Here is a 22920-nt window from a genome sequence, read left to right on the forward strand (position 1 = left end):
GTCCATGGTCAATTTGTAATCCATCCGAAGCCTAAATCCTTATTCCCCTGACTAGGAGTGGGGCGGATATCTAGCTCCTCTGGCCAAAAGTAGGGGGACCCTCAGTTGGGGTTGATTGCCGAGTACCAGCACCTCTGTCTCGTTGCTATTTAATTTCGGGCAATTGTCGCATCCAGTTCGCCACTTCCTTCAGACATTATGTACCATCAAATACACAAAAAGAAGGGGGGAGAGGTTACATTCCTACCCCAGCCTCCCCAGTCAAAGGAGGTAGGAATGTATTTTCCAGTGGTGGCACGTGCTCAGTGTGTAAAAACTGCCCTCACTCACAAATTTGTGACATTCTTCATCATCAGGATTGCTAACTGACATCCCTGCACAGACCAACGCTTGGGGTGGAGCAAAAGGGATTGGGAGCCAATGCACACATAAAGTTTTTGGGATCACCAAAGAAAAAGTGCAGCTTTGTGAAGTCTAAACCTAACTCTGATGTGTCCCTGCTTATAATTTTATTCCTGGGCCATCCGGCCAGGGTTAAAAACTTGAAGGATGGTGGTGAATGGAGAAAATAAGGATCACTACACCCCTCCTTACTGCAAAGGTGTCTGCATGTTTCTACCAATACAACTGCGCCCACAATATTGGTTCACTCCGGCATTCATCAGGACCTTCAGGTTCCCAAGACAAACCTTCTCTTCCCAAATAGGATTCTCAGGGTCTTTTATCCACCAAGATAGGGTTTATAGTGATATACACTCTCTTTCTAACCGAGTTTCATCAAACTAGTAGCTTGAACGAGCGAGGGACAGGATCGACTCCCTGTAGTCACACATTCATCAAGGTGAGACCGCTGCCTGCCTATTACCCACCTCTCGTCGTGTAGGTGATTATATACAATGTTAGGAGTGGTGCTGTTGTCCATCGTGGAGAGTGATATTGCGATTTACTCATAATCTGCATAGGAATAAATGGAGAGAAGATTTATAGGGTTTGCAATTACCTGAAATGAATGATCTTCCTGAAATGACTGATACCAGGATAAAGCTTGTCCTTGAAGCCAGAAATCTGCAAATCGTTTTAAGAGTGATGTGAAACAGTGTAGAATGCTGCACTTAAACCCAAGCGAATCAGAGCCACGGTTCCCCCTCTATCAAACTTTTGCCAGAGGTGTTTAGGGATGCCTTGGACTACTGTTTCAGTTCTATGCTTCGGCCGCAATCCAGATTGGGAATGATGCTGTACGTTTCCTGCCTCTAGGGATGCAGAGAGCTGGCCAATAATGTTCTTCTCAATGATCTTTTTCTAGAGAGACAGTAAAAAAGTAGGGAGATAGACTAGTCCGATACCTCCAAACTATTATTTTTTAATAATGGTAGTACCATAGCATGCTTCCATGCTCTAGGGTCCTTTCTGCAAGCTATGGAAGTATTCTGCAGATCAATTCAGATCGGAGAGAGCGTACCACTCACTGTGCTTAACATACCAGGCTGTAAAAGGGCAGAAAAAGAACCTGATTAATAGCTTTTAAAAGGGTCCGAAAATGTGTGCTTTCTAAAGGCGGAAAGTCAGTTTCTTTGTTGGGACACTAATTGTAGTAGTATCATCTAAGATGACTGAACTACCAAAGGTGGCATAGATGGTAGTTACCCTTTTCCAGAAAAATTCTACTAGTTCATTGTAATCCTTGTGACATGAGGAGATTCAATATTCTACATTAGCATTAACATTAACAATCTGGAAAGCTTATTTCGTCGAGTTGCTGCTGTAGAAATTATTTTTGAGTAATAAGCAGCATGTGCAGATCTGTAGGCCCTATGGTAGATTCTAGATGCCTCCGACAATCTTAATTTATCTTATACTAAATAATGCTTGTATCCAATGCACCCAAACACTTGTAGTTCTCCTTTAGGGCTAAGACTGTGTCTGTAAATTAATGGAGCAGGAGGACAAGAGTTGCCTTTGCTGCTGAGTTGCAACAGAAGTACTAAATCCAAAGTGTATCAAAACCAATGATCCACCATAATAGTGCGCGTATCTACCAACCCCTTTGCTTAGGCAGGTAAGTACTTTGAAGGTGAATGTTAAGTTTATGGGATCAAACGCTAGCCCAGTACCTAGAAAGGGTTGCAGGAGCTCTGTGCCTTTCTATCAATGCATTCCTTGATTAGAACCGGGATTGCAAAGTGATCCAACCAGCTAATGCGAAATGGGCAACTCTACAAAGGCATTGGGTAAATTGATGACTACCAGTCTGGGAGATATCCGGCCTTGTGGGTGGGTCCCTTAACTAAATGTTGTAGCCCCAGTGCTATAAAATCGTCAACAATGACTAAAGCTTTATAGCATTTGCTGCTATCAAATTTTAAAGTCCTCTAAGATAACATTGACACATTTGAGAATAAGGGGGAGAGTGCCTCAGTCAGCCTGGAGCTCCAATTGCTCAGCAGGAATGGGTGGGTGGTAAATTGGAAACCCAGAAACGGTGAAGTTATTAGTCATACCTAGGGAGAAGAATGCACATTCACCATCCAAGAAAGGTCTGGTACCTGGCAGGAAAAAACGGACTTGAAAATGATGGCTAACCTGCCAAATGCAATATAGTGCTTTGGATGTCATGGACATAACGTGGGGAGCGCAGATTCCACGCTCCACTCCCAGACGCACTGCATGAACTGGATACCAGATCCAACCAATTAATCATCCTTCAAATTTGTTCAAAATTTTCTAAGTTAGTCTGCGGTTTTTCAGAGTATTCTTGTTCTTTTGCATATCCACATACATAACACAATGTGTTTTGGAAACTTCTCATATTTAAGTGTGCCCATCCGGACTTCTTCAAAAATAAGATCCAAACACAACCAGTAGTTCGGAGCAGCATTTCTTTATTCTAAACCCAATGCATTTCGGGCTGTGTCGCCAGCCCTTCGTCGGGGGTCACTGCGAATCAATGAATTTAGGAAACCATCAGTACCAAGATATGTCGTTTATAACATTATGCTAAATTTTTAACCTGTTATAATTCATTTTCACATTCAAATTATTTACAAGAAACTATTAAAGTGCTCGAATGTCACAATATACCCCCACCCATACTGTAACCCCCCTGTCCTTAATTTAATAATACCACCCTTCTTACACTCAATGCGCTCTCGGCGTAGATCACACTCACGTTTCCCTTGTTAAGTGCATGATTTATGTTTTACTCTCGACACGTACGTGTTTAGACCTTCCTTACTTTTTCCCTTCTCCCGCTTTTCACTTCTCACTCCCAGCTTGCTCGACAACATTCTCATGCCCCTGTGGGCTTCATTACTTAGCCTTTCTGTAAACTCGTGCTCATGCATTTTAAATGAACTTTTCTTAGCGCGTACCTGCTTACTCCATAATCTTTAAGCCGCTCGGCGTGCACTTCCAGCAACCAACGGATTCGCATGTATCTCGCCCCGTTCTTCAACCCTCTTTTTAAAACGTGCGTGTGATCTACGCCGAGAGCGCATTGAGTGTAAGAAGGGTGGTATTATTAAATTAAGGACAGGGGGGTTACAGTATGGGTGGGGGTATATTGTGACATTCGAGCACTTTAATAGTTTCTTGTAAATAATTTGAATGTGAAAATGAATTATAACAGGTTAAAAATTTAGCATAATGTTATAAACGACATATCTTGGTACTGATGGTTTCCTAAATTCATTGATTTGCAGTGACCCCCGACGAAGGGCTGGCGACACAGCCCGAAATGCATTGGGTTTAGAATAAAGAAATGCTGCTCCGAACTACTGGTTGTGTTTGGATCTTATTTTTGAAGAAGTCCGGATGGGCACACTTAAATATGAGAAGTTTCGAAAACACATTGTGTTATGTATGTGGATATGCAAAAGAACAAGAATACTCTGAAAAACCGCGGACTAACTTAGAAAATTTTGAACAAATTTGAAGGATGATTAATTGGTTGGATCTGGTATCCAGTTCATGCAGTGCGTCTGGGAGTGGAGCGTGGAATCTGCGCTCCCCACGTTATGTACTTAATACAGTGCATTCAGGGCGAGGCACAACCTGGTTCTGCACGCAATAAACATAAAGGCCGTTCACATTGGATTAATTTTGAAAAACTCAGGAGTGCACACCACCTCATTCATTGGATGTCATGGAGCCAGGTTTCTGTAAGGAAAACTACATCAGGCTTGTGGTCCAGTAAAAACAGAAAGATGTATGAATGATTCTGCGCCAGAGAACGGCAATTAAAACTGAAGAGCCGTTGGAGTGCTTGCTTAATCCTCTCTAGACCGTCTGCTCTGTGAGTGGAATCGGACTCCTTGGCTCTGTGAGATAACTGCAATGATGACATCCTTCCTTGAGTACCAGCAAGAGGGGTTGAAACTAGCCCTGCAACTCTCCGTGTTGTAGTCTGACAGAGTAGACACAGCTGTGCCCTTGGGTATGATATGCTCCCTGGAGGTGTAGGGCCAGAGTGTGTTGCCCCTGGACCCAATCGGGCACGGACAGGGTTGCTTTCGACTCTATGCCCTCCCTTAAGTAGGACATTTAGCTTGTTGAAGGAGAATCCACAAGGTCCGAAAGATCTCCGCAAGAACTGTATTTTCAAAATGGCCACCAGGATTGCCAAACACTATCCATTTTATATACACATTATCTTACTGACATAAAATAAAACATGTAAAATTGAAATTGAGCACATTTGCACTGTTCAAATGAAGATTCAAAGTACACCAACACCGTTTTCATTTTGAGATCTTTCCGATGGCACCTTCGCTATCGCTTGCAAGACATTTTGTTAACTAACAGGGGGCTTAGAGCCCCCCCCCATTGGTTGGCTTCATTGTCACTTTCACTTGCTTTCTTTTTATTAGTTGGCATGTGCGGCATTCACACCCGTTCTTTGTGTATGTCTGTACCCTGGAGCGTGACCCTAATACTTGTATCCTTCCCCTGCTCCCTTATTGGGCGCTACTGTTTATGTTCTGGCTTGACAGCACAGCTGTTGCCAGACAATTACGTTGGCATCACTAGAGGGGGATTTTAGCTCTGCCAAAATGTTGGGAACCAGGAGTACATTTTGATTGGGAAGAAGTTGTGTGCTGCCACAAAAAAAGTGCTTACCCTCCAAGCAGCAGGTAAGCCCGTCTACGCCCGTCCGCGCCTGGACCGCGCCCAGCGCCACAGCCCCTGGTCCTCGTATTGCCCACCACTCCCGCATTACTTTCGATGCCACCACCCTCCTAGCCCTTAACCCCGGCCGTTCCCCCAACTGCGTCCAAGCCGCTCCTGGACACACCCATGGACCCTTTTCCTGCAACTCCTGCAAGTTCGACGGCACCAAGAACAACTCCTCATCTACGAACACACAACAGATATCCGACCCCAACCACCTACAATGCATCCTGCTCAACACCCGCTCGGTCCACAGGCACGCCATTGAACTCTGGAATCTACTAGACACCATCTCTCCGGACGTCGCCTTCCTAACAGAAACATGGATGAACGCCACATCAGCCCCAGACATCACCATTGCCATCCCGGAAGGCTATAAGATCATTCGCAAGGACCGTACCGGCCACACAGGAGGAGGCATCGCTATCGTCCATAAGAAATCCATCCGCATCTCAACCAGCTCAGACGTCAATCTCGCCAACACTGAACACCTTCACTTCCAGATCCACACTGACCCCAAGACCACACTCAGAGGCACCCTCCTCTACAGACCACCAGGACCCCGCGCACAATTTAGTGAAGACATCACGGACTTTATCACTCCACACGCGCTCCCCTCCGAGGATTACATCCTTTTGGGAGACCTCAACCTTCACCTTGAAAAGAACAACGACCGCAACACCACCACCCTTTTGGACAACCTCGCCAACCTCGGACTTAAACAACTTGTCACTACCCCCACCCACATCGCAGGTCACACACTCGACCCTATCTTCACCTCCAGCAAACATGTCTCCTTCAGCCACACCACAGCTCTCCTTTGGACTGACCACAGCTGCGTTCACTTTACCTACAACAAGCCCTCATCCAACAACCACCCCCAACCCACTCTGCAAAGAAACTGGAACAAAATCACCATCAACCAGATCTCCTCATCGCTTCTTCAAAAACGCCCAGCCCACTCCTCAAACCCCGACCAAGCAGCCACCAACCTCACCCAATGGCTATCCAACAGCGCCGACATCCTAGCACCACTGAAAAAACGACAAATCAAACTAAACAGCAAGAAGGCCTCCTGGTTCAACGATGATCTTAAGAAATCCAAGAAACTCTGTCGCTCCCTTGAGAAGGCCTGGAAAAAAGACCCAACCACCAGCACCAAGGACGCCTTCAAAAACGCCACCCGCATACACCACCAACTGATCCGGAATGCCAAGAAAGCCGCTTTCAAGGACCGACTAGATAACGCCCACAACAGCAAGGAATTATTCAACATCGTCAAGGAATTTACCAACCCCTCAGCCAACTCCAACGACATCACCCCCTCTCAAGCCCTCTGCGACTCCCTAGCCTCATTCTTCCACAACAAAATTGCAGACATCCACAACAGCTTCGACAACCGACCCGAAGACCAACCCACCCAACCCCCTACAGGACCCCCACCCCCCCTGAACATCCTCAATGACTGGAAGCCAATCTCCACTGAGGACACCATCCGTCTGATGAACTCTATCCACTCAGGATCCCCCACAGACCCATGCCCTCACCACATCTTTAACAAAGCAGACTCCATTATAGCACCGCACCTCCGAGACGTCATCAACTGCTCCCTCAACTCCGCAACCTTCCCGGAAAGCTGGAAACATGCCGAACTCAGCGCCCTCCTGAAGAAACCCACAGCTGACCCCACCGAACTCAAAAACTACCGCCCTATCTCACTCCTTCCATTCCCGGCCAAAGTCATCGAGAAAGCGGTCAACAACCAGCTCGCCGCATTCCTCGAAACCAACAAATCCCTCGACTCCTCACAATCCGGCTTCCGAGCCAAGCACAGCACTGAAACCGCCCTCATCGCAGCAACAGACGACATTCGAACTCTTCTGGACAATGGAGACAGTCGCCCTCATCCTCCTCGACCTCTCCGCAGCCTTCGACACGGTCTGTCATAGCACCCTTTTACAACGCCTCAGAAACGTCGGAATCCAAGGAAAAGCACTGGAATGGATCACTTCGTTCCTCACCGGAAGAACCCAGAGAGTCCGCCTTCCACCATTCAAGTCAGAGACCACTGAAGTCATCTGCGGCGTACCACAAGGATCTTCACTCAGCCCCACCCTCTTCAACGTATACATGAGCCCCCTCGCGGTCATCGCACGCCAACATAACCTCAACATCATCTCCTACGCCGACGACACTCAACTGATCCTCTCACTCACCAAAGACCCGAACACTGCCAAAACCAACCTGCATGAAGGAATGAAAGAAGTAGCCGATTGGATGAAGCACAGCCGTCTGAAACTGAACTCTGACAAAACAGAAGTCCTCATCCTAGGCACCTCCCCCTCCGCCTGGGATGACTCTTGGTGGCCAGAGGCACTTGGAAAAGCACCCATCCCGACAGACCACGCACGGAACCTGGGCGTCATCCTGGATTCCTCACTCTCGATGAACAGACAAGTCAACGCCGTTTCTTCATCTTGCTTCAACATTCTTCGCATGCTCAAAAAAACATTTCGCTGGATCCCCACCGAAACTAGAAAAACGGTCACCCACGCTCTTGTCACGAGCCGACTGGACTACGGAAACACCCTCTACGCCGGTACCACCGCAAAACTCCAGAAAAAACTCCAACGCATCCAGAATGCTTCAGCCAGGCTCATATTAGACATCCCGCGTAAAGAACACATTTCTGGTCACCTGAAAAACCTCCACTGGCTCCCCGTCAATAAGAGGATTACTTTCCGGCTCCTAACCCACGCACACAAAGCACTCTACGAAATCGGACCCGAATGCCTCAACACACGACTGTCCTTTTACACCCCCTCCCGCCAGCTACGATCCTCCAACCAAGCCCTTGCCACTGTACCTCGCATCAACAAAACCACCATGGGAGGTAGATCCTTCTCCTACCTGGCAGCTAAAACCTGGAACTCACTTCCCACTCACCTTCGCCTTACTCAGAACCACTTAGCATTCAGAAAGCAACTTAAAACTTGGATATTCGACAAGTAATTCCCCACCCTTCCTCAAGCGCCTTGAGACCCTCTGGGTATGTAGCGCGCTATATAAATTTATTGACTTGACTTGACTAACCATTTTGTTCATTTATCCAACACCATGGGCTTGAACTTTCAGGGGCATGCACATGAGATTAGAATGCTATTAAATGTCTTGGATAACTAGATGTTTGATGTTGTGTTGTGTGGCAGCCGCACATCTAGGAGGAGGGCTATAATCTAAATTGGGTCTGGCATGACAATGCAACCGTCACCTGACCTTTTGACCCCACCTGTATTATTTTGCACTTCTTTGCTTCCACTCAAATACATGTCTATTGCCATGCAATTTACTTGTAATGCTTCCCATTACCAATTAACATTCCTTAATATCCAAACCTAATGGCATTGCCATTGCTTTTTAGGGCTCGCGAAAAGCCCTGTTGAAGGGGGTTTAAAAATGGACCTTGGAATTCTACACAGCTCGTGCGTGTGCATATCAAGGTCCATTTTCATTGGGCTTTGGGTGCGTGCTGTGTTATAACCGAACACGCAATATGCCATAGGCGGTCGTGTAGCTCCGCCTATGGCCTATTGTTGTTTGTTACGCGCACCATAGGCCATATATCTTGAATTACCTCGGCCGTGGTAATTAAAGACATATGCTCGCAGTGGCGCGAGCGCGCACCACTTTCAAGCTTTTTTTTTTTTTTTTACATTTTCGCGATCGCTTTCAGTACTGCTTGTCTTTTTACTGTTTTGCAAGTAAAACAATCGAGTATGGGAACGGTGGGTGGACTGCCGCCGTATAATGGTAATCCAGCGGCTAATATGGGGCAGGAAGTCCAGCAAGGAAAATAAACAGGCATGCACACAGCTCCAGCCTTCTGCTGCTTATCCACTTAATGAATGAATGTGGGTTTTATAGAGCGCATAGTAACCCGGGAGCATCCCAGCGCTAAAAAACCAAGACAGCAGATTCGGTGGGGTGACCAAGGAGAGAAGAGAAGAAGTGGATCAGGGGAAGAGGTGCGTGATAGGATGTCTAGAAGGAAACACAGGCACACGATACACATGCGTATCAAGGCCGGGCCGGTCACATGGTCTCCCCAAACCATCCACCAATCATTAGCTGTGGAAATTCCTGTCCCCCCCTCCAATACCCTTTTATTACTGGTTTACTTAAGTCTAGGCATGTGACTAGAGTGCATAGCTTTTCCAGCACACTCCCTTGTGTACTTGACGTCTGTATTGCTTTGGGCCCTCACATCTATGTGGCTCCATCCTCTGTTTTACTTGCCCTCCTGTCTGTGTAGTTGCTCTCCCTTCTACCCGCCTCTTGTTGGTGGTGTTACTTTCCTTTCCACCTCACCTGCTGTCCATATTGTTGCTCTCCCTCAGTTTTGCCTCCCACACCCACTTCACAGTAACCAAAACATTGAAAATGCAATAATGATCGCATTTGTTTGAGTTAGAGCTATTTGGCATTGTAAATAGCAATGTTTTTTCCCCGAAGTGTTATGGAGTGTGTGTATGTGGTGTGTAGTGGGATTATGTGGGTTATATTGTAATAGTTGTTGTATTATGTAGTGTGGATTTGTGTAGTGGAAATATGTGGCATGGTGTGCTGTGGAATAATGTGAAGAGTATCAATCCATCAGGAATACTTTATTAGACTCTAAAAGACATAAAAGAATGTACAAACGTATTTTCATTTAAAAGATAGCGAATCCACATACACAAAGTTTACAGATTTTAAAATAATTAGTATCTACTTCGAATCTTAAAAACAGTTAAAAAAAAGTCATTCAAAATGCAGTATATGATCTCATTTGTTCCTAGGGAGAGTAGATATTCCATTGCCAGTTTATAATTTCTAATCCCTGCTGCCAATAATAGTGGGCAGATGAACTGCTTCCTCTGGGGTGGGGGTGGGGGTGGTGAGTATAAAATCTACGAAATAAGATAAAGTGCGTAGTACTTTGAGATGATCAACTGTCACAAGGACAAACCGGGAGTGATGCAAACCACGGTCCATGACTAGAGAAAGTAACTAAGAAGTGTATAATTTTTAAACGCAACCTAGTCAACAGAAATGTCCTCTTTTCATTTAGATCGATTTGCAGATAAAAGGCAGGTTCCCTTTGTAGCTGAGGAGGAGGTTCTGAATGACCAGTCATGTTAAATATAGGGCCTGCCCGTACATGACTTTGATAGAAGAGCGATTTAATAGTGGCAGCCGATACATTTTTTTAATGTATCAGGGTTTGTATAGTATTCTATGACACCCATTTTAGAAACTTTCATTTTGACATACCTTAACCAGGGTATGTCTAAGCTATTATCCAGCTTCAGGCGGGGTCGTTGGTGTCCTACAGAGGGTGGCCTCTGGGTTCTTCCAGGTTTTTAGCCAGAGCAACCGTGTTTGTATCGCAGCATAATTTTTCAAATAGCTCAGTCCGACTTCCTCATGACCGAAAGAAACAGAGGAGCTCTGGGGCACGAAGAGAAGTCTTCTTAGAAACTTGTTCTGAATTATTTGAAGTGATTTACAATTTGTGTCCCCACACCCCAACCCCAGATGTTACCACTGAAAGACTTTTACACTTTTAAATACATAAAGTCTCTTTAGTTGGTTTATGTCTCAATCTTTTAACAAACCTAAAAATAGCATCAATCGATTTTTGAAATTGCATGATTCTGATATTTAAGAAATTAAACTCCACATAGCCCACAACAGCAAGGAACTCTTCAGCATCGTCAAAGAGCACCCCAACCCCAAGCGCCGGAAACGACATCACTCTCTCGCAAGACCTCTGCGACTCACTCGCCTCGTTCTTCCACCGCAAGATCGCCGAAATACACAACAGCTTCGGCGCACCAACCACGCACCCAACCACCGAACCAACGCCCCCCACCACCACCCTCTGCGCCTGGACCCCGGTCAGCACCAAAGACACCACCCGCACGATGAACACCATCCACTCTAGATCCCCAACCGACCCTTGCCCCCACCACGTCTTCAACAAAGCAGACTCCATCATCGCACCCCAACTCCGGGACATCATCAACGCCTCCTTCAACACCGCCACCTTCCCGGAAAGCTGGAAGCACACTGAGCTCAGCGCCCTCCTGAAGAAACCAACAGCGGACCCCACTGACCTCAAGAACTTCCACCCCATCTCGCTCCTCCCTTTTCCTGCCAAAGTCATCGAGAAGACCTTCAACACCGTCAACAGACAGGTGGCCGCCTTCCTCGAGACGAACGAATCTCTCGACCACTCGCAGTCCGGTTTCCGAGCCAACCACAGCACCGAGACCGCCCTCATCGCAGCCACTGACTACATCAGATCCCTGCTAGACAACGGGTAGACAGCGGCCCTCATCCTCCTGGACCTCTCCGCAGCGTTCGACACTGTCTGCCACTGCACCGTAGTGCAGCGCCTCAGCAGCATCGGAATCCAAGAGAAGGCACTGGAGTGGATCATCTCGTTCCTCGCCGGAAGAACCCAGAGAGTCCACCTCCCTCCGTTCAGAACCAAGGCCACTGAAGTCATCTGCGGCGTACCACAGGGATCATCGCTCAGCCCCACCCTCTTCAACGCCTACATGAGCCCCCTCGCAGCCATCGCACGCCAGCACAACCTCAACATCATCTCCTACGCCGACGACACCCAGCTGATCCTCTCCCTCACCAACGACCCCGCCGCCGCCAGAACCAGCCTACACGAAGGGATGAAAGACGTCGCTGAGTGGATGAAGAACAGCCGCCTGAAACTGAACTCAGACAAGACTGAAGTCCTCATCCTGGGATCATCACCCTCCGCCTGGGACGACTCCTGGTGGGCCCCCTGACCTGGGCACCACTCCCAAGCCAACGGACCACGCACGCAACCGGAGCTTCATCCTGGACTCCTCCCTCTCGATGACAAGACAAGTCAACGCCGTCTCATCATCGTGCTTCAACACCCTGCGCATGCTCCGAAAGATCTTCCGATGGATCCCCACCGAAACCAGGAAGACGGTCACCCAGGCACTCGTCACCAGCCGACTGGACTACGGAAACAACCTCTACGCCGGATCCACAGCCAAACTTCAGAAAAGACTCCAACGCATCCAGAACGCCCCCCACGACTCGTCCTGGACATCCCCCGACACAGCCACATATCCGACCACCTAAGAGACCTGCACTGGCGCCCCGTCAGCAAGAGGATCACGTTCAGACTCCTCACCCACGCACACAAGGCCCTCCACGACCTGGGCTCCAGGTACCTCAACAACCGCCTAACCTTCTCCACGCCCACCCGCCAGCTACGATCGACCAGCCTCGCCCTCGCCGCCGTTCCACGCATCCGCAGAGCCATTGCCGGAGGAATATCCTTCTCCTACTTGGCAGCCAAGACATGGAACTCCCTCCCCATCCACCTTCGGCTAACCCAGGACCATTTCTCCTTCAGGAAGCAAATCAAGACCCTTCCGGGTGAGTAGCGAGCTATACAAATGTTATGATTGATTGATTGATGTACCCCCAGGTAAGTAAAATGTGGTCGTTTCTTAATTTCCTCAACCCCCAAGAAAACATTTAGCGTTTTAGATTTTTTGGACCACATTTAATGATAAATGATTTAGTACGTTTAACTTTTAGCCCCAGATCGTTCATAAAAGCATTAAATGAATCAAGCAGTATTTGTAGGCCATTTGTTGTCCCAGCTATCAGGACAGCATCGTCTGCATATAGCAGTACGGGGAATTGGCATGAGTTACAGCTTGGGGTGTCCTTCCCCACCTTACATAGTTGGTCTCCAAGCCCATTAATATATAATTTAAAAAAAGGAAAGGGGCCAAGACACAGCCCTGCCTTACCCCTATTTCAGGGGGGAATCCTTCAGTCAAATCTCCCTTACTGCTATAGCGTACTGAGACTGAGGTTTATTCATGAAGCCTACTGAGCTGGGTGATAATTGTTCCATTAATCCCCATTTGTTGGCTGCGATTAACTGTGTCGAAGGCACAGGTTGGGTCCATAAAGGCTAGATGAACACAACCTCTGTGCTTTAGTGTACCTTTGGACAATTCATGCCAGATTTAGTGTTTGTTCCACAGTTGCGAGTCCTGGCCGGAATCTGAATTGATAGATCGAGAGCGCTTGGTGTTCAAGTGCCCAAAGTTCTAGTTTGACCAAGATTACCCATCCCAAGATTTTAACTGAACGGTCAAGCAAGGAAATTGGACAATAGCAATGAGGTTGCGTTTTGTCCCCCTCTTTAAAAATCGGCACTATAATGACTTCTTGCCAGGTCTGTTTTTCTACTATATTTAGTTGATCTGCCATGAGACCATTTAAATTTGTAAAGGCCACTATGACATTCTCCGATAAGGCGGAGTCTGAGAGCACTGTCTCGATATCGGCCAAATAATTTGTCATTAGGTCTGTATGAGAGGCCATCTTATCAACCTTTTCCCATTCAATACTGATGCCCTTATTTCTGTTATATGCTACCCTGTTCTGACTATTCTTGCCCTTTTCTGCGGTCACAAGTATATTTAAAGTTAAAACAATGGGGTTGTGGGCATTCATACAGCTAGCCTTAACTACACGTCCCATAAAGAATTTAGCTAGATCTTCGCTAATTAAATATGGTCAATATTTGAAGAAGATAAGGGACCCACACATGTTGGAACCTGGAGGGAGATAACCACATCCTGGTCTTGTGCGAATTTCAAATTCTTAGCAATGGCAACTCTACTTAATGTATCCCCGTAAGAAGTATGTTTGAAATAGTTCACAAGTTCCTGTATTAAAATCCCCTGCCCAAATTATTTGCAAATCCTTTATATGATTATTCTGACCTTCGATTATTACATCCTCTAGGTCATCTATGATATTTGTGACAGTTAGATCAAAAACATTGTAATAATAGTTAATTAAGAGCCGATCAAATATCTTTCGGCCCAAGAAAACCTCATAAGAAAAGTAGGCACCTCGGAAGAGATGGGGAGCTTTAATGGGTCCCAAGGGGCTAACTCTGGGCCTGTAAATAAAACAGTCAAGAATTAAAACGGATACCAACGTTAAGGGCCTGATACATTACTGGGCACAACTTTGGAAAAAAACAGGAAATAAAAGAGCAATTAACCAAAGCGAGACATGGCTATGTGCAATTTGAAAGGGGGCTGCAGGCTTGAAACATGAGCAGCAGACTAAGTGGTGTTAAGGAACACACTTCTGAAAGCAAGTAGGCCAGTAATTAAACAGAGAATTAGCTCCAGCAGGGAAAGAAAACAGTAGCCCTTCCGATCCACTGGAAGCGGAAAGCCGAAAAAGGATATTCAAGGCAAAGGGACATTTGCGTTTTTAAAAGATACACAGCACCATTTATTGATGCCTTTGTGATAATGTAAAGAGGACAACAGCCAGATGTAGTGCCGGGCTGTTTCAAAATCCGGTCTAAATGTTGGTGCCTATGCATGATTTAAAAGCGGTTGGCAGGCTTGCAACTCGAGCAGCAAACATAATATGTCAGTGTCTTGTTTTAACAATAAGTGTTGTGCATTTGCTGCATTTCTTTCTTAAGGATGTTGCAATTAACGGACATTAAAATAATCCACAAACCAATTAAGCAACACACTCTGTTTTATAATAAACAGTAATCATACATATGTCAAACACACAAGCGCATCAGAAAAAAATATATACTATTACAATACACATACATAAAAGCCTTTAGGGAGGAGGAGGCAGCAGTAGCCCATGAGAAGAAGTGTAGAGCAGCTACTGCGAATACAAACATGCTGCGAGAGTGCAGGAGGTGGTGTTCTATGAAGGCACATGAGATGAAGTGAACTGGGAGAAGCAGTGAGGACAGAGCGAAAGACAAAGTAGTGCACTGAAGCAAAACCTTTTGCGCATAATGAAAGGATTCATGTTGCAGGGGCAGTGTCCAGGCAGAACAAAAGGAGGGACTATTAAGTGTTTACCAATGATCAGCCAGCATTTCTGAAGGACAGTAAGAGGAACCAATGAAAAAGTGGGTGTTTTTTTTAAAGCCCATATCCTGGATATTGCATGTCTCTTCGAGACAGCGCTCCAAGGCGAGACCTAAATAGCAATGTGGGACTGTCCGCACTAATAGTGCTTTTTTCCATCATACCCTTCATCCCTGTTGTCCCCCTACTTCCTCCATGTTGTTTATTCCCAGCCATAAAAAAAAAAATATTATGACTTGGGCAGCCTTTAAAAAATAAAAAATATGTAGTATCGGCCATGCTTTTACAAAGCCAATACCTCGTGTACACAAGACCTTTTGAATTTGACTTTGCTTTTGGTGGTGGGTTCTGCCTCCTGGATGGAGAGGTGGCTACAAGGAGCGTCTCTATAATTGGTTTTGCATGATGTGGAACACGCCCGGATTTGATCTTTTTGGTAATTTATCATCTCTGAGACCATAAACATTGTACTCTGCTGTACGGGACTGGGTATACGTGGATGGTGCACTGTTGCCATGCATTCCAGTCTCAACTCCTTCTCTCAGAAGCAGTCCTGCCTCCTTTCTAAACCTCGAATTGGCTATTTTAAATGGAAGTTTTTGATTGTCTTTGCCTTTTTGTGTGTTGGCATTTTAACCTGTTTCTGCTAGACCTTCATCCTCCACCCTCCCCACCCCCCCTCGCCCCCTACTGATCCCTTTTTTGGATCTTTGCGGTTGTTTTTTACTATTTTTCCCAGTATCCTGGGGATTCTAAAGGTAAGCAGTGCTTGTAGATTCTCCTTGGGGACCGAGAAAAGAGCTAAAATACAGCAAAAGTTTGAGTGTATTTTTTGAAAAACAGGATAAATCTGTCTTCTTTTTTCATAAAAATTGCATCAACGAACTGTTTGATGTGGCCAAGTCGCCATCTTCCAGCTTTCAGATACAGCTGAATCAAAAAATACAAATTGTTACCACAGTTTTGTAATTTTTCAAAGAGGTAGTCCATTTTCCCTATTTTTTGCATTGAACCTATTTCCAATTTGTGGTGCAAACCAGTGTGAAACACACAATAGATCCACGAAAGCTATACATTTCTGAAAGTAGACACCATTTCTAATTCAGCAAGGTGTCATGTGTAGATCCCTCAAAGGTTTTCCAAAAGAAACTGTTGAAATAAATATTGAAAATGAGTAGAAAAAAACAGCCATATGTGACAGTTATCATCTGTAACTTTTTGTCTTAATGGCCGATTTACAAAAGCAGTGTACCATTACCTTCACTAGACCCTTTTTGTTGTGGGAATAACATTTTTTTGTAGGTTCTCCAAGAACCTGAGGTACCCAGAGCCAACAACTGACCTGCACTGTACAATGTTTTTTCATTGTGTACTAAGTATAGAACAATTCATATGAGGAATGAAATATGTTGAGCGAAAAATAGGCATCCAGGTATTCTATGTATATCTGAAATGGGCACAATGTATGGAGTCTAGGAGCAGTGCTTATTTGTACATCTCTGAATTTGTAGATACCTGTAGGAGCATATGATTTAGAGTAGGCCTGGGCGGTAAATTCCGTTCCGTTCGCGGAATTTGGGTAATTTTGCGTTCTGCGGAGAACGCGAAATCTCCCAAAATTCTGCGTTCTGTGACTTTGCGAAATTTTTTGCTTGTTCGCGTTCTCAAATGCGTGTTCGCGATATATTTCCCCGCGAGCACGCAAACAGCGCTTGCGAACAATAAAAAAGCATCGAGAACAAGCAATTCCACGTGTTCGTGGAATTTCTGCGTGTTCGTTGAGTTTTTTTACAGTTTCGTGGAGATTTGTGTAACGCGATTACGTAAATTCCGCCCACCCCTAACTTAGAGGGTATTTTTCAAAATGTCTTCTTTCTTTCACATGACTTACATTTGGAAGGTCCAATTGCAGCAAAATCCGAATGTTAATCATAAATATCCCACCATTCTATGCTTCCTATGTTGATAAAAATTGTACCTTACATGTGCAGATATGACTTGTGCCCACTACAGGAAATTACCCAAAATGCAGTATGGATACATCACATTTTTCTACTCACAACTGACCCACTTTTTGCAAAGTGGATAGCTGTGGATTTTGGGCCCTAGCTCTCCCGGCACCTAGGAAAAGCTAACAAACCTGTACATTTTTTAAAAACTAGACACCTAGGGGAATCAAGGGTGGGGTGACTTGACATGGCTCTCAAGTATGTTTTACCCAGAACCCCTTGCAAATCTCAACCTTTCACAAAAAATACATGGGCCTAGTGCATGCAAGAGGCAAGCATCAAACAAACATCTGTAGAAGTCTTGCAGAGCAACTCATTGAGCTTGGTTCAATTTGTGCCTGTCGAGGGCACTAGGCCAAGTCACACAGGTTGGGCAGCATTTTTATCGGGACAAGTGGAGGAATGCTGGACTGGTATGAATTTTGCGGATTCCTGCTGATTCTGGAAGTTTACTTCACCGAAATACAAGGTAAATGTGCAGATCTAGGCCAAGTTGGCGGTTTGCAGGGCATTGTGGGGAAGAAAACTTTGAGATCCACGCAAGGAATCCCACCCTGGACTCCCCTGTATGTCTAGTTTTCAAAAATGTCTAGATTTGGTAGGTTTCCCCATGTGGCAGCTGACCAGAGCCTGAAAAGTGCAGCCATTCAGCATACAATTAGGGCGATATTGGGACTTACCCCAGCTCTGCTACCCAGATGTGTACGTATAAATTAATAACTCCAGGCCCCTGTTGGTTCCGTAGATTTCCTAAAAGTCACCTCTTTCTTTTTATTTCCGAAAGTCCCTCACTCCGGAGGCTCTACCACATTTATTTGCTGTCTTGTAACACTATACATTACCTCTGTTATTACCCGAAATCAAAGTATTTTAATGACGGCAGGACAAACATTTGAATATAATTCTGCAGGACTTGAACCAATAACTTGCAGTTCACACAAAGAACTCCACCAAAAGCATTCAAATCGCTAAGCTACATTACGTGCCATTTTTGAAGCGCATACTTGTTATTTCATTCATTTTAAGCACTAATCTACATACATTCTAGAAATGTTTATGCATTTATGGGTTCTCTTTGCTGAATTATCTATATTTATGAATGGTAATGAGCTGCATTTATGTCTGGCTAGTAAATAACATGTTGCAGTTTTAACACCCTACCTGAAGATATGTTGTCTAACTTGCTAGTTTTCTTCTCCCTAGGCCTATTCTCTGCAGCACAGCAAGGATGACCGCCTGGCATACCTGAACCACATCCTTGGGGGAGAGTTCACCCTGCAGCTACTCTTCGTTCTGTATGGTCTACTGGCCCTGTCCTTCCTGTCTGGCTACTATGTCACTACAGCAGCACAGCTCCTTGCCATCATCCTGCCTCTCCATATACTGTTTATTGATGGGAATCTAGGTTACTGGCACGACTCTCACCGGGTGGAGTTCTGGAACCAATTAAAGCTCATTGGGCAGAGCGTAGGCATTTTTGGGGCAGTCGTTATCTTGGCAGCAGACGGTTGAACCACTCACAAGAAGATAGCCTGCCTGAGAAGTAGTGTTTTTATAAAGTAAATTATGCATTTTTGTTTCTTTTGAAGGAGGAGGAGGAGTGGTTTGTCTATGAGCCACTACCCTACTGATCTCTTTGTAAATCTTACTTTATCATGATGGACATTTTAGTGCCTTCTAATGTTTACACCACATGCCCAAGGATACACCTTCTGGGTCCAAGATTGCTCTTTCACCCTCCTAATTTGAGACTGCAGAGCAATAAGAGCGGACAGCACCCTCGACGTTTAGTACCCTTCACTTAAGAGGACTGCTTTGTGAGGAGGACATTGTGCTGACTTAATCTAAATATTTATTTTTTATCTTAAGAGTAAGAACCACAGAAAAACTGTTGTGAATGAGTCTGTTTCCTTATTGGAAACAATGTCTTATGTTAAACTTTTGTGATTTCTTTTCAGGTAGCATGCAACTCTCCAACCTTGTCAAAAAATTGAGATTTGAATCATGCATGAGAATTTTCTTAATTAATCGTTTCTGTTCCAAAAGTCCGAAGCAGTAGTGTGCAAGTCACCGACTGTCTGAGTTGTTTTCCGCCCTAGTACTGCTTGCTGGCTTCATTAAGATGTGAAGGTGAAACAGTTAGCATTTCTAGCCTGGATAGATCAGCTCTTGGTAGGCAGCTTCACTTGCTCCTTTGCCACATGAAGCGACCATTCAGTTTTGCCCATATGCCACCTAACTACATGATGCTCATTCGTCAAGCTATAATAAAAGTTGAGCCCTGGAAAGCCAACGCGATAGATGTACTCCTAATTTTCAGAGTGGGACCGTTTTTTAAGGCATGTCTAGACTTCGGAGGACAGTAGAAGTGCAAGGTGAAAGCTGCCCCTACTGGATCTGTTTTTTGTCTGTTGTTGAAAAGGCACAAGCTGGTCCACCAGAAACGTGAACGATGACAAATTAATAGTGGAATTGACAATAAATCATGTAAAACTTTTTGAGGGGCAGTTCTTTTGTAGGTGGCGGGTTTCAGTTCTGGATTCTTTTGCATGGCTGCCCTAGCCCTTATGGTAGCTGCTGTTTCATTCTGCTGCAAGTGGCTCTCACTACAAAGAATTGAGACCTGTTCACCCACTTGCCCATGTCCCTTTCAGGAGGTTATATTTAAGCAGGAGAGCTTTTTTATTCTGCTGTGGCGGAAATGATGATTATGCTTTTTATGTGACCAATCCTTGAATTAGACCATACTTACATATGGTGCTCTGCATTTCTTAAATTATTATATTTTCCAGAGATGGCTTTATTGCTAGGAAAAACTTGGCGTATTGGGAGGGACACTAAAGATGTGTATGGCCAGTCGCTGAGCGAAGTGGTCACAGCTTGGACCAATGACAGTTGCTGAATGGGGTAAACAAATTCCTACATAGGCCAATCTTTGCCTATGGGAAACATTCCTGTGGTACTCAGATTGAGTGGAAATGCATCCATATCCTATATCAGATATTCCATACTGCTTGGATATAGAGTTCAATAAAGTAGGGGGAGGGAGGAGGTCGACATCTCAGACCTCCTCTCTCCCCCTACTAGGGCGCTGTCCTAACCCAGGTGATGGGGCAGGCTTTGACAGGAGGATATTGTCACCCCTTGAACAATGGCAGCTAGCTAAAAGTAGCCTGGACACTCGCAAGCTGTTCCCTACTGTCTACGTGAAATCTGCTCTTGCGGCAGAGGGAGGGTCGGTGTCAGGGTCACAGAAAAGCTATTGCTTGCATCCTGAGAGACTGTCTGCCATGCCAGGGTGGGCCTCAGGCAGGTTCTGAGTGAGGTAAAAACCTTCAATTAGTCCAATACAGTCAACTGTTATTGCTAATCGGTAGATGTGTATTGGAAGGTCTTGGCCACTGTGTGGTCATTTGTGTGATGCTTCACCTCTAAAACTCCTGCCCTATTTCATCACTCTTCAGTTCAGTCAACTGTATTTTGCTTGGGTGAGACTGCTAATAAACAAATAAAATCTATAAGTTCATCTGTGCGTCCTAATTTCAAGCCCCATTTGTGTTTTATATGACCTTCTTGTGAAAAGCCCACCATTTGACAAGTAGAAGCTACCTCTGTGGCAGATTTATTTTCAGGAAATGATGGAAGCCTGGTGAGGACACTAGGAGGAACCACCTACAAACTGGTTCTGAAAGAGAAGACCTTAAATCCACATTAGCTGTTTGCATTAACTTTATAAAAATATGAGCAGCTGACCCACTTGCTCCAAGTTCTATTTGACCAAAGAAGGGAGTGCTCCACACAGTATTCAGAAAACTGTTGTGCAACCAGAGCTGGTGTCTGCCTGACAGCCCGCGTCCTAGAGGTGAGCGGACCTTACCCGGAGTCATTCCTTTAAACAAGCTGCTCCTCTGTCCTGAAGTGCCTGGAAGCCAACTCTGCGCTCAGAGAAGGAAGGAGGTTGGCAAACCTGCAGAAGGTGCACATTGCCTAGGGAGAACCAGAAGCAGCTTGACCCCAGAAACTTGTGTGCCTCCCCACAGGAAGACTGAGGGAGTGCAAGCAGCATTATCAATGACACGAGTGCAATCTTTACCGACCAGCATCTCTAGTTGGAAACTACACAATCTTCGAGCTGTACCCAAGTGGACTACTGCCCAAGCAGACTTTGTTGCTGTTGTAGTGAACTGTGCCAGAGTGCACTGTGTTGTTGTATTTGTGTTGTGGCGGGGTTGTGTCGCCCAAAGAAGATGGCATTCAAGCAGCCTGAAATCCTTGATCCCTGGCCCAATGCCCCATCTCAACCAAAGTCCAAAAGCGAGTCTGTCATGAGACAGAGACCTGCAATTCCATTGGAACCATGTACCCCTGCACAGACTTTAGGTGCCTGTCTACACGAGACCTGTGGTCATAACCTGAGTGCGGGCGCACCTTCAGCTGGTGCGTCTCTTCCCAGAAGAGTGAGTGAGCCACGGGTTCATTACAGCTGAGCTTGAAGCACCCCACACTATCCACCCTGAAGAGCTTGTGCCTGCTCCCCATTGCTACCACTGACATTCAGGTGCTGTGGGGTCTGTACTTGGTCCATTATAGGATTGTTATTAGAACATCAGAGGCAAACGACCCCACACCCTATAGTTGTGGCCCAGAAGCCCCAGCTGGCCCTCCATGCGGGTGCGATACCAATGTTTTTTATTTTCAATCTTTATCCTTTAGCATAATTTACAGTGGGCTTTAGTCCACCCCATTACTTACCTTTGGTTGGCATTCTTTCACTCTCAGTTGGGTGCTTTGTTTTTTATGGCTTTCCTCCCTCTTTTTGTGCTTGTGTCTCACCAGAAGGATATCCTCTTTACTGTCTTTCAATTGGATGACTTGAATCTTTCCACTGATCATGTCCAGGGAAGTAAAGTTTTCCTTTTCTTTCAGCACTCCATGAGATTGTCTCTTCTTGCTCCCTCGTGTTCTGCTTTCAATGTCAAATAGCTGTCCTCCAAATGCTAGGTATCATCCTGCCTCCCTGACTTAAAAAAAAAAAAAGAATTGTCATGATTTTCTTTTGCTTATTTCGCAGCACCTCAGGCACCACCATTGCGCCACAGCCCACTGCCCATTACTTCCTTTCTAGGTTTACTTCTTTCCCAGTTGCTCACCAACTCTGCCTTTTCGCATACTTGGGGGAAAGAAAAGAAATTATGCTTAGTGTAGTTATAGGCACTTTTTGTAGTCATTTACTTTTAAAAATGCGCACACTTAAAATGTTTTTTTCTATATTTTCCTTTTCAAGATTGGCATCTGGCAACTTGGAATGGTAAATAGAAAAAATAAATGGCAGCAATGTCATAACCTATACGCATACATGGTGACACCATCATGCTGGCCCACCATAGCATAATTTCTTAGTTTTACCACATAATCTATCATCTGCTGCATGATCTGCACATTTTATCCAAATAAATGTGTCTAGCGCAAACGGTTTAAAAGTTACTGAGAATGGAGCAACATGTGTTGCAGTGCCTAGGAAGTACGTTTGCACAGCTTTACTGGTCACCTGTCTGTTGCTTATTGCTATATTTAGGAGTTCACCTGGTGCTAATGAGCTGCAACCAAAGCCGAGACAGTGTAATGACAAAATAACAAATTAATACTATCACAAAATGTGGTGCATTAAGCCTCATACTTGACCTTTTCTTGTTGCATAATGTGGCCCTTCCTTGCCCCATAATTCACAGTGACCCCGGTTAGGACTCGCATGCATGCTG

General features: G+C 45.3%; 1 protein-coding gene across 1 annotated transcript in view; it reads left to right on the top strand.

The window, feature by feature from the left end:
* TMEM101 (transmembrane protein 101) overlaps nucleotides 1–20679 on the top strand; it is a 103489-nt gene extending 82810 nt beyond the window's left edge. The window contains exon 4 of the mRNA XM_086923949.1: nucleotides 18365–20679. Within this exon, the coding sequence (XP_086780075.1) occupies nucleotides 18365–18673 (309 nt within the window). The 3' untranslated portion in view covers nucleotides 18674–20679. The remainder of the gene's footprint in view (nucleotides 1–18364) is intronic.
* Nucleotides 20680–22920: the final 2241 nt, after the last annotated feature.

The sequence above is a fragment of the Lissotriton vulgaris genome, chromosome 5 (genome assembly GCF_964263255.1).
Source record: "Lissotriton vulgaris chromosome 5, aLisVul1.2, whole genome shotgun sequence".
NCBI classification, from domain to species: domain Eukaryota; kingdom Metazoa; phylum Chordata; class Amphibia; order Caudata; family Salamandridae; genus Lissotriton; species Lissotriton vulgaris.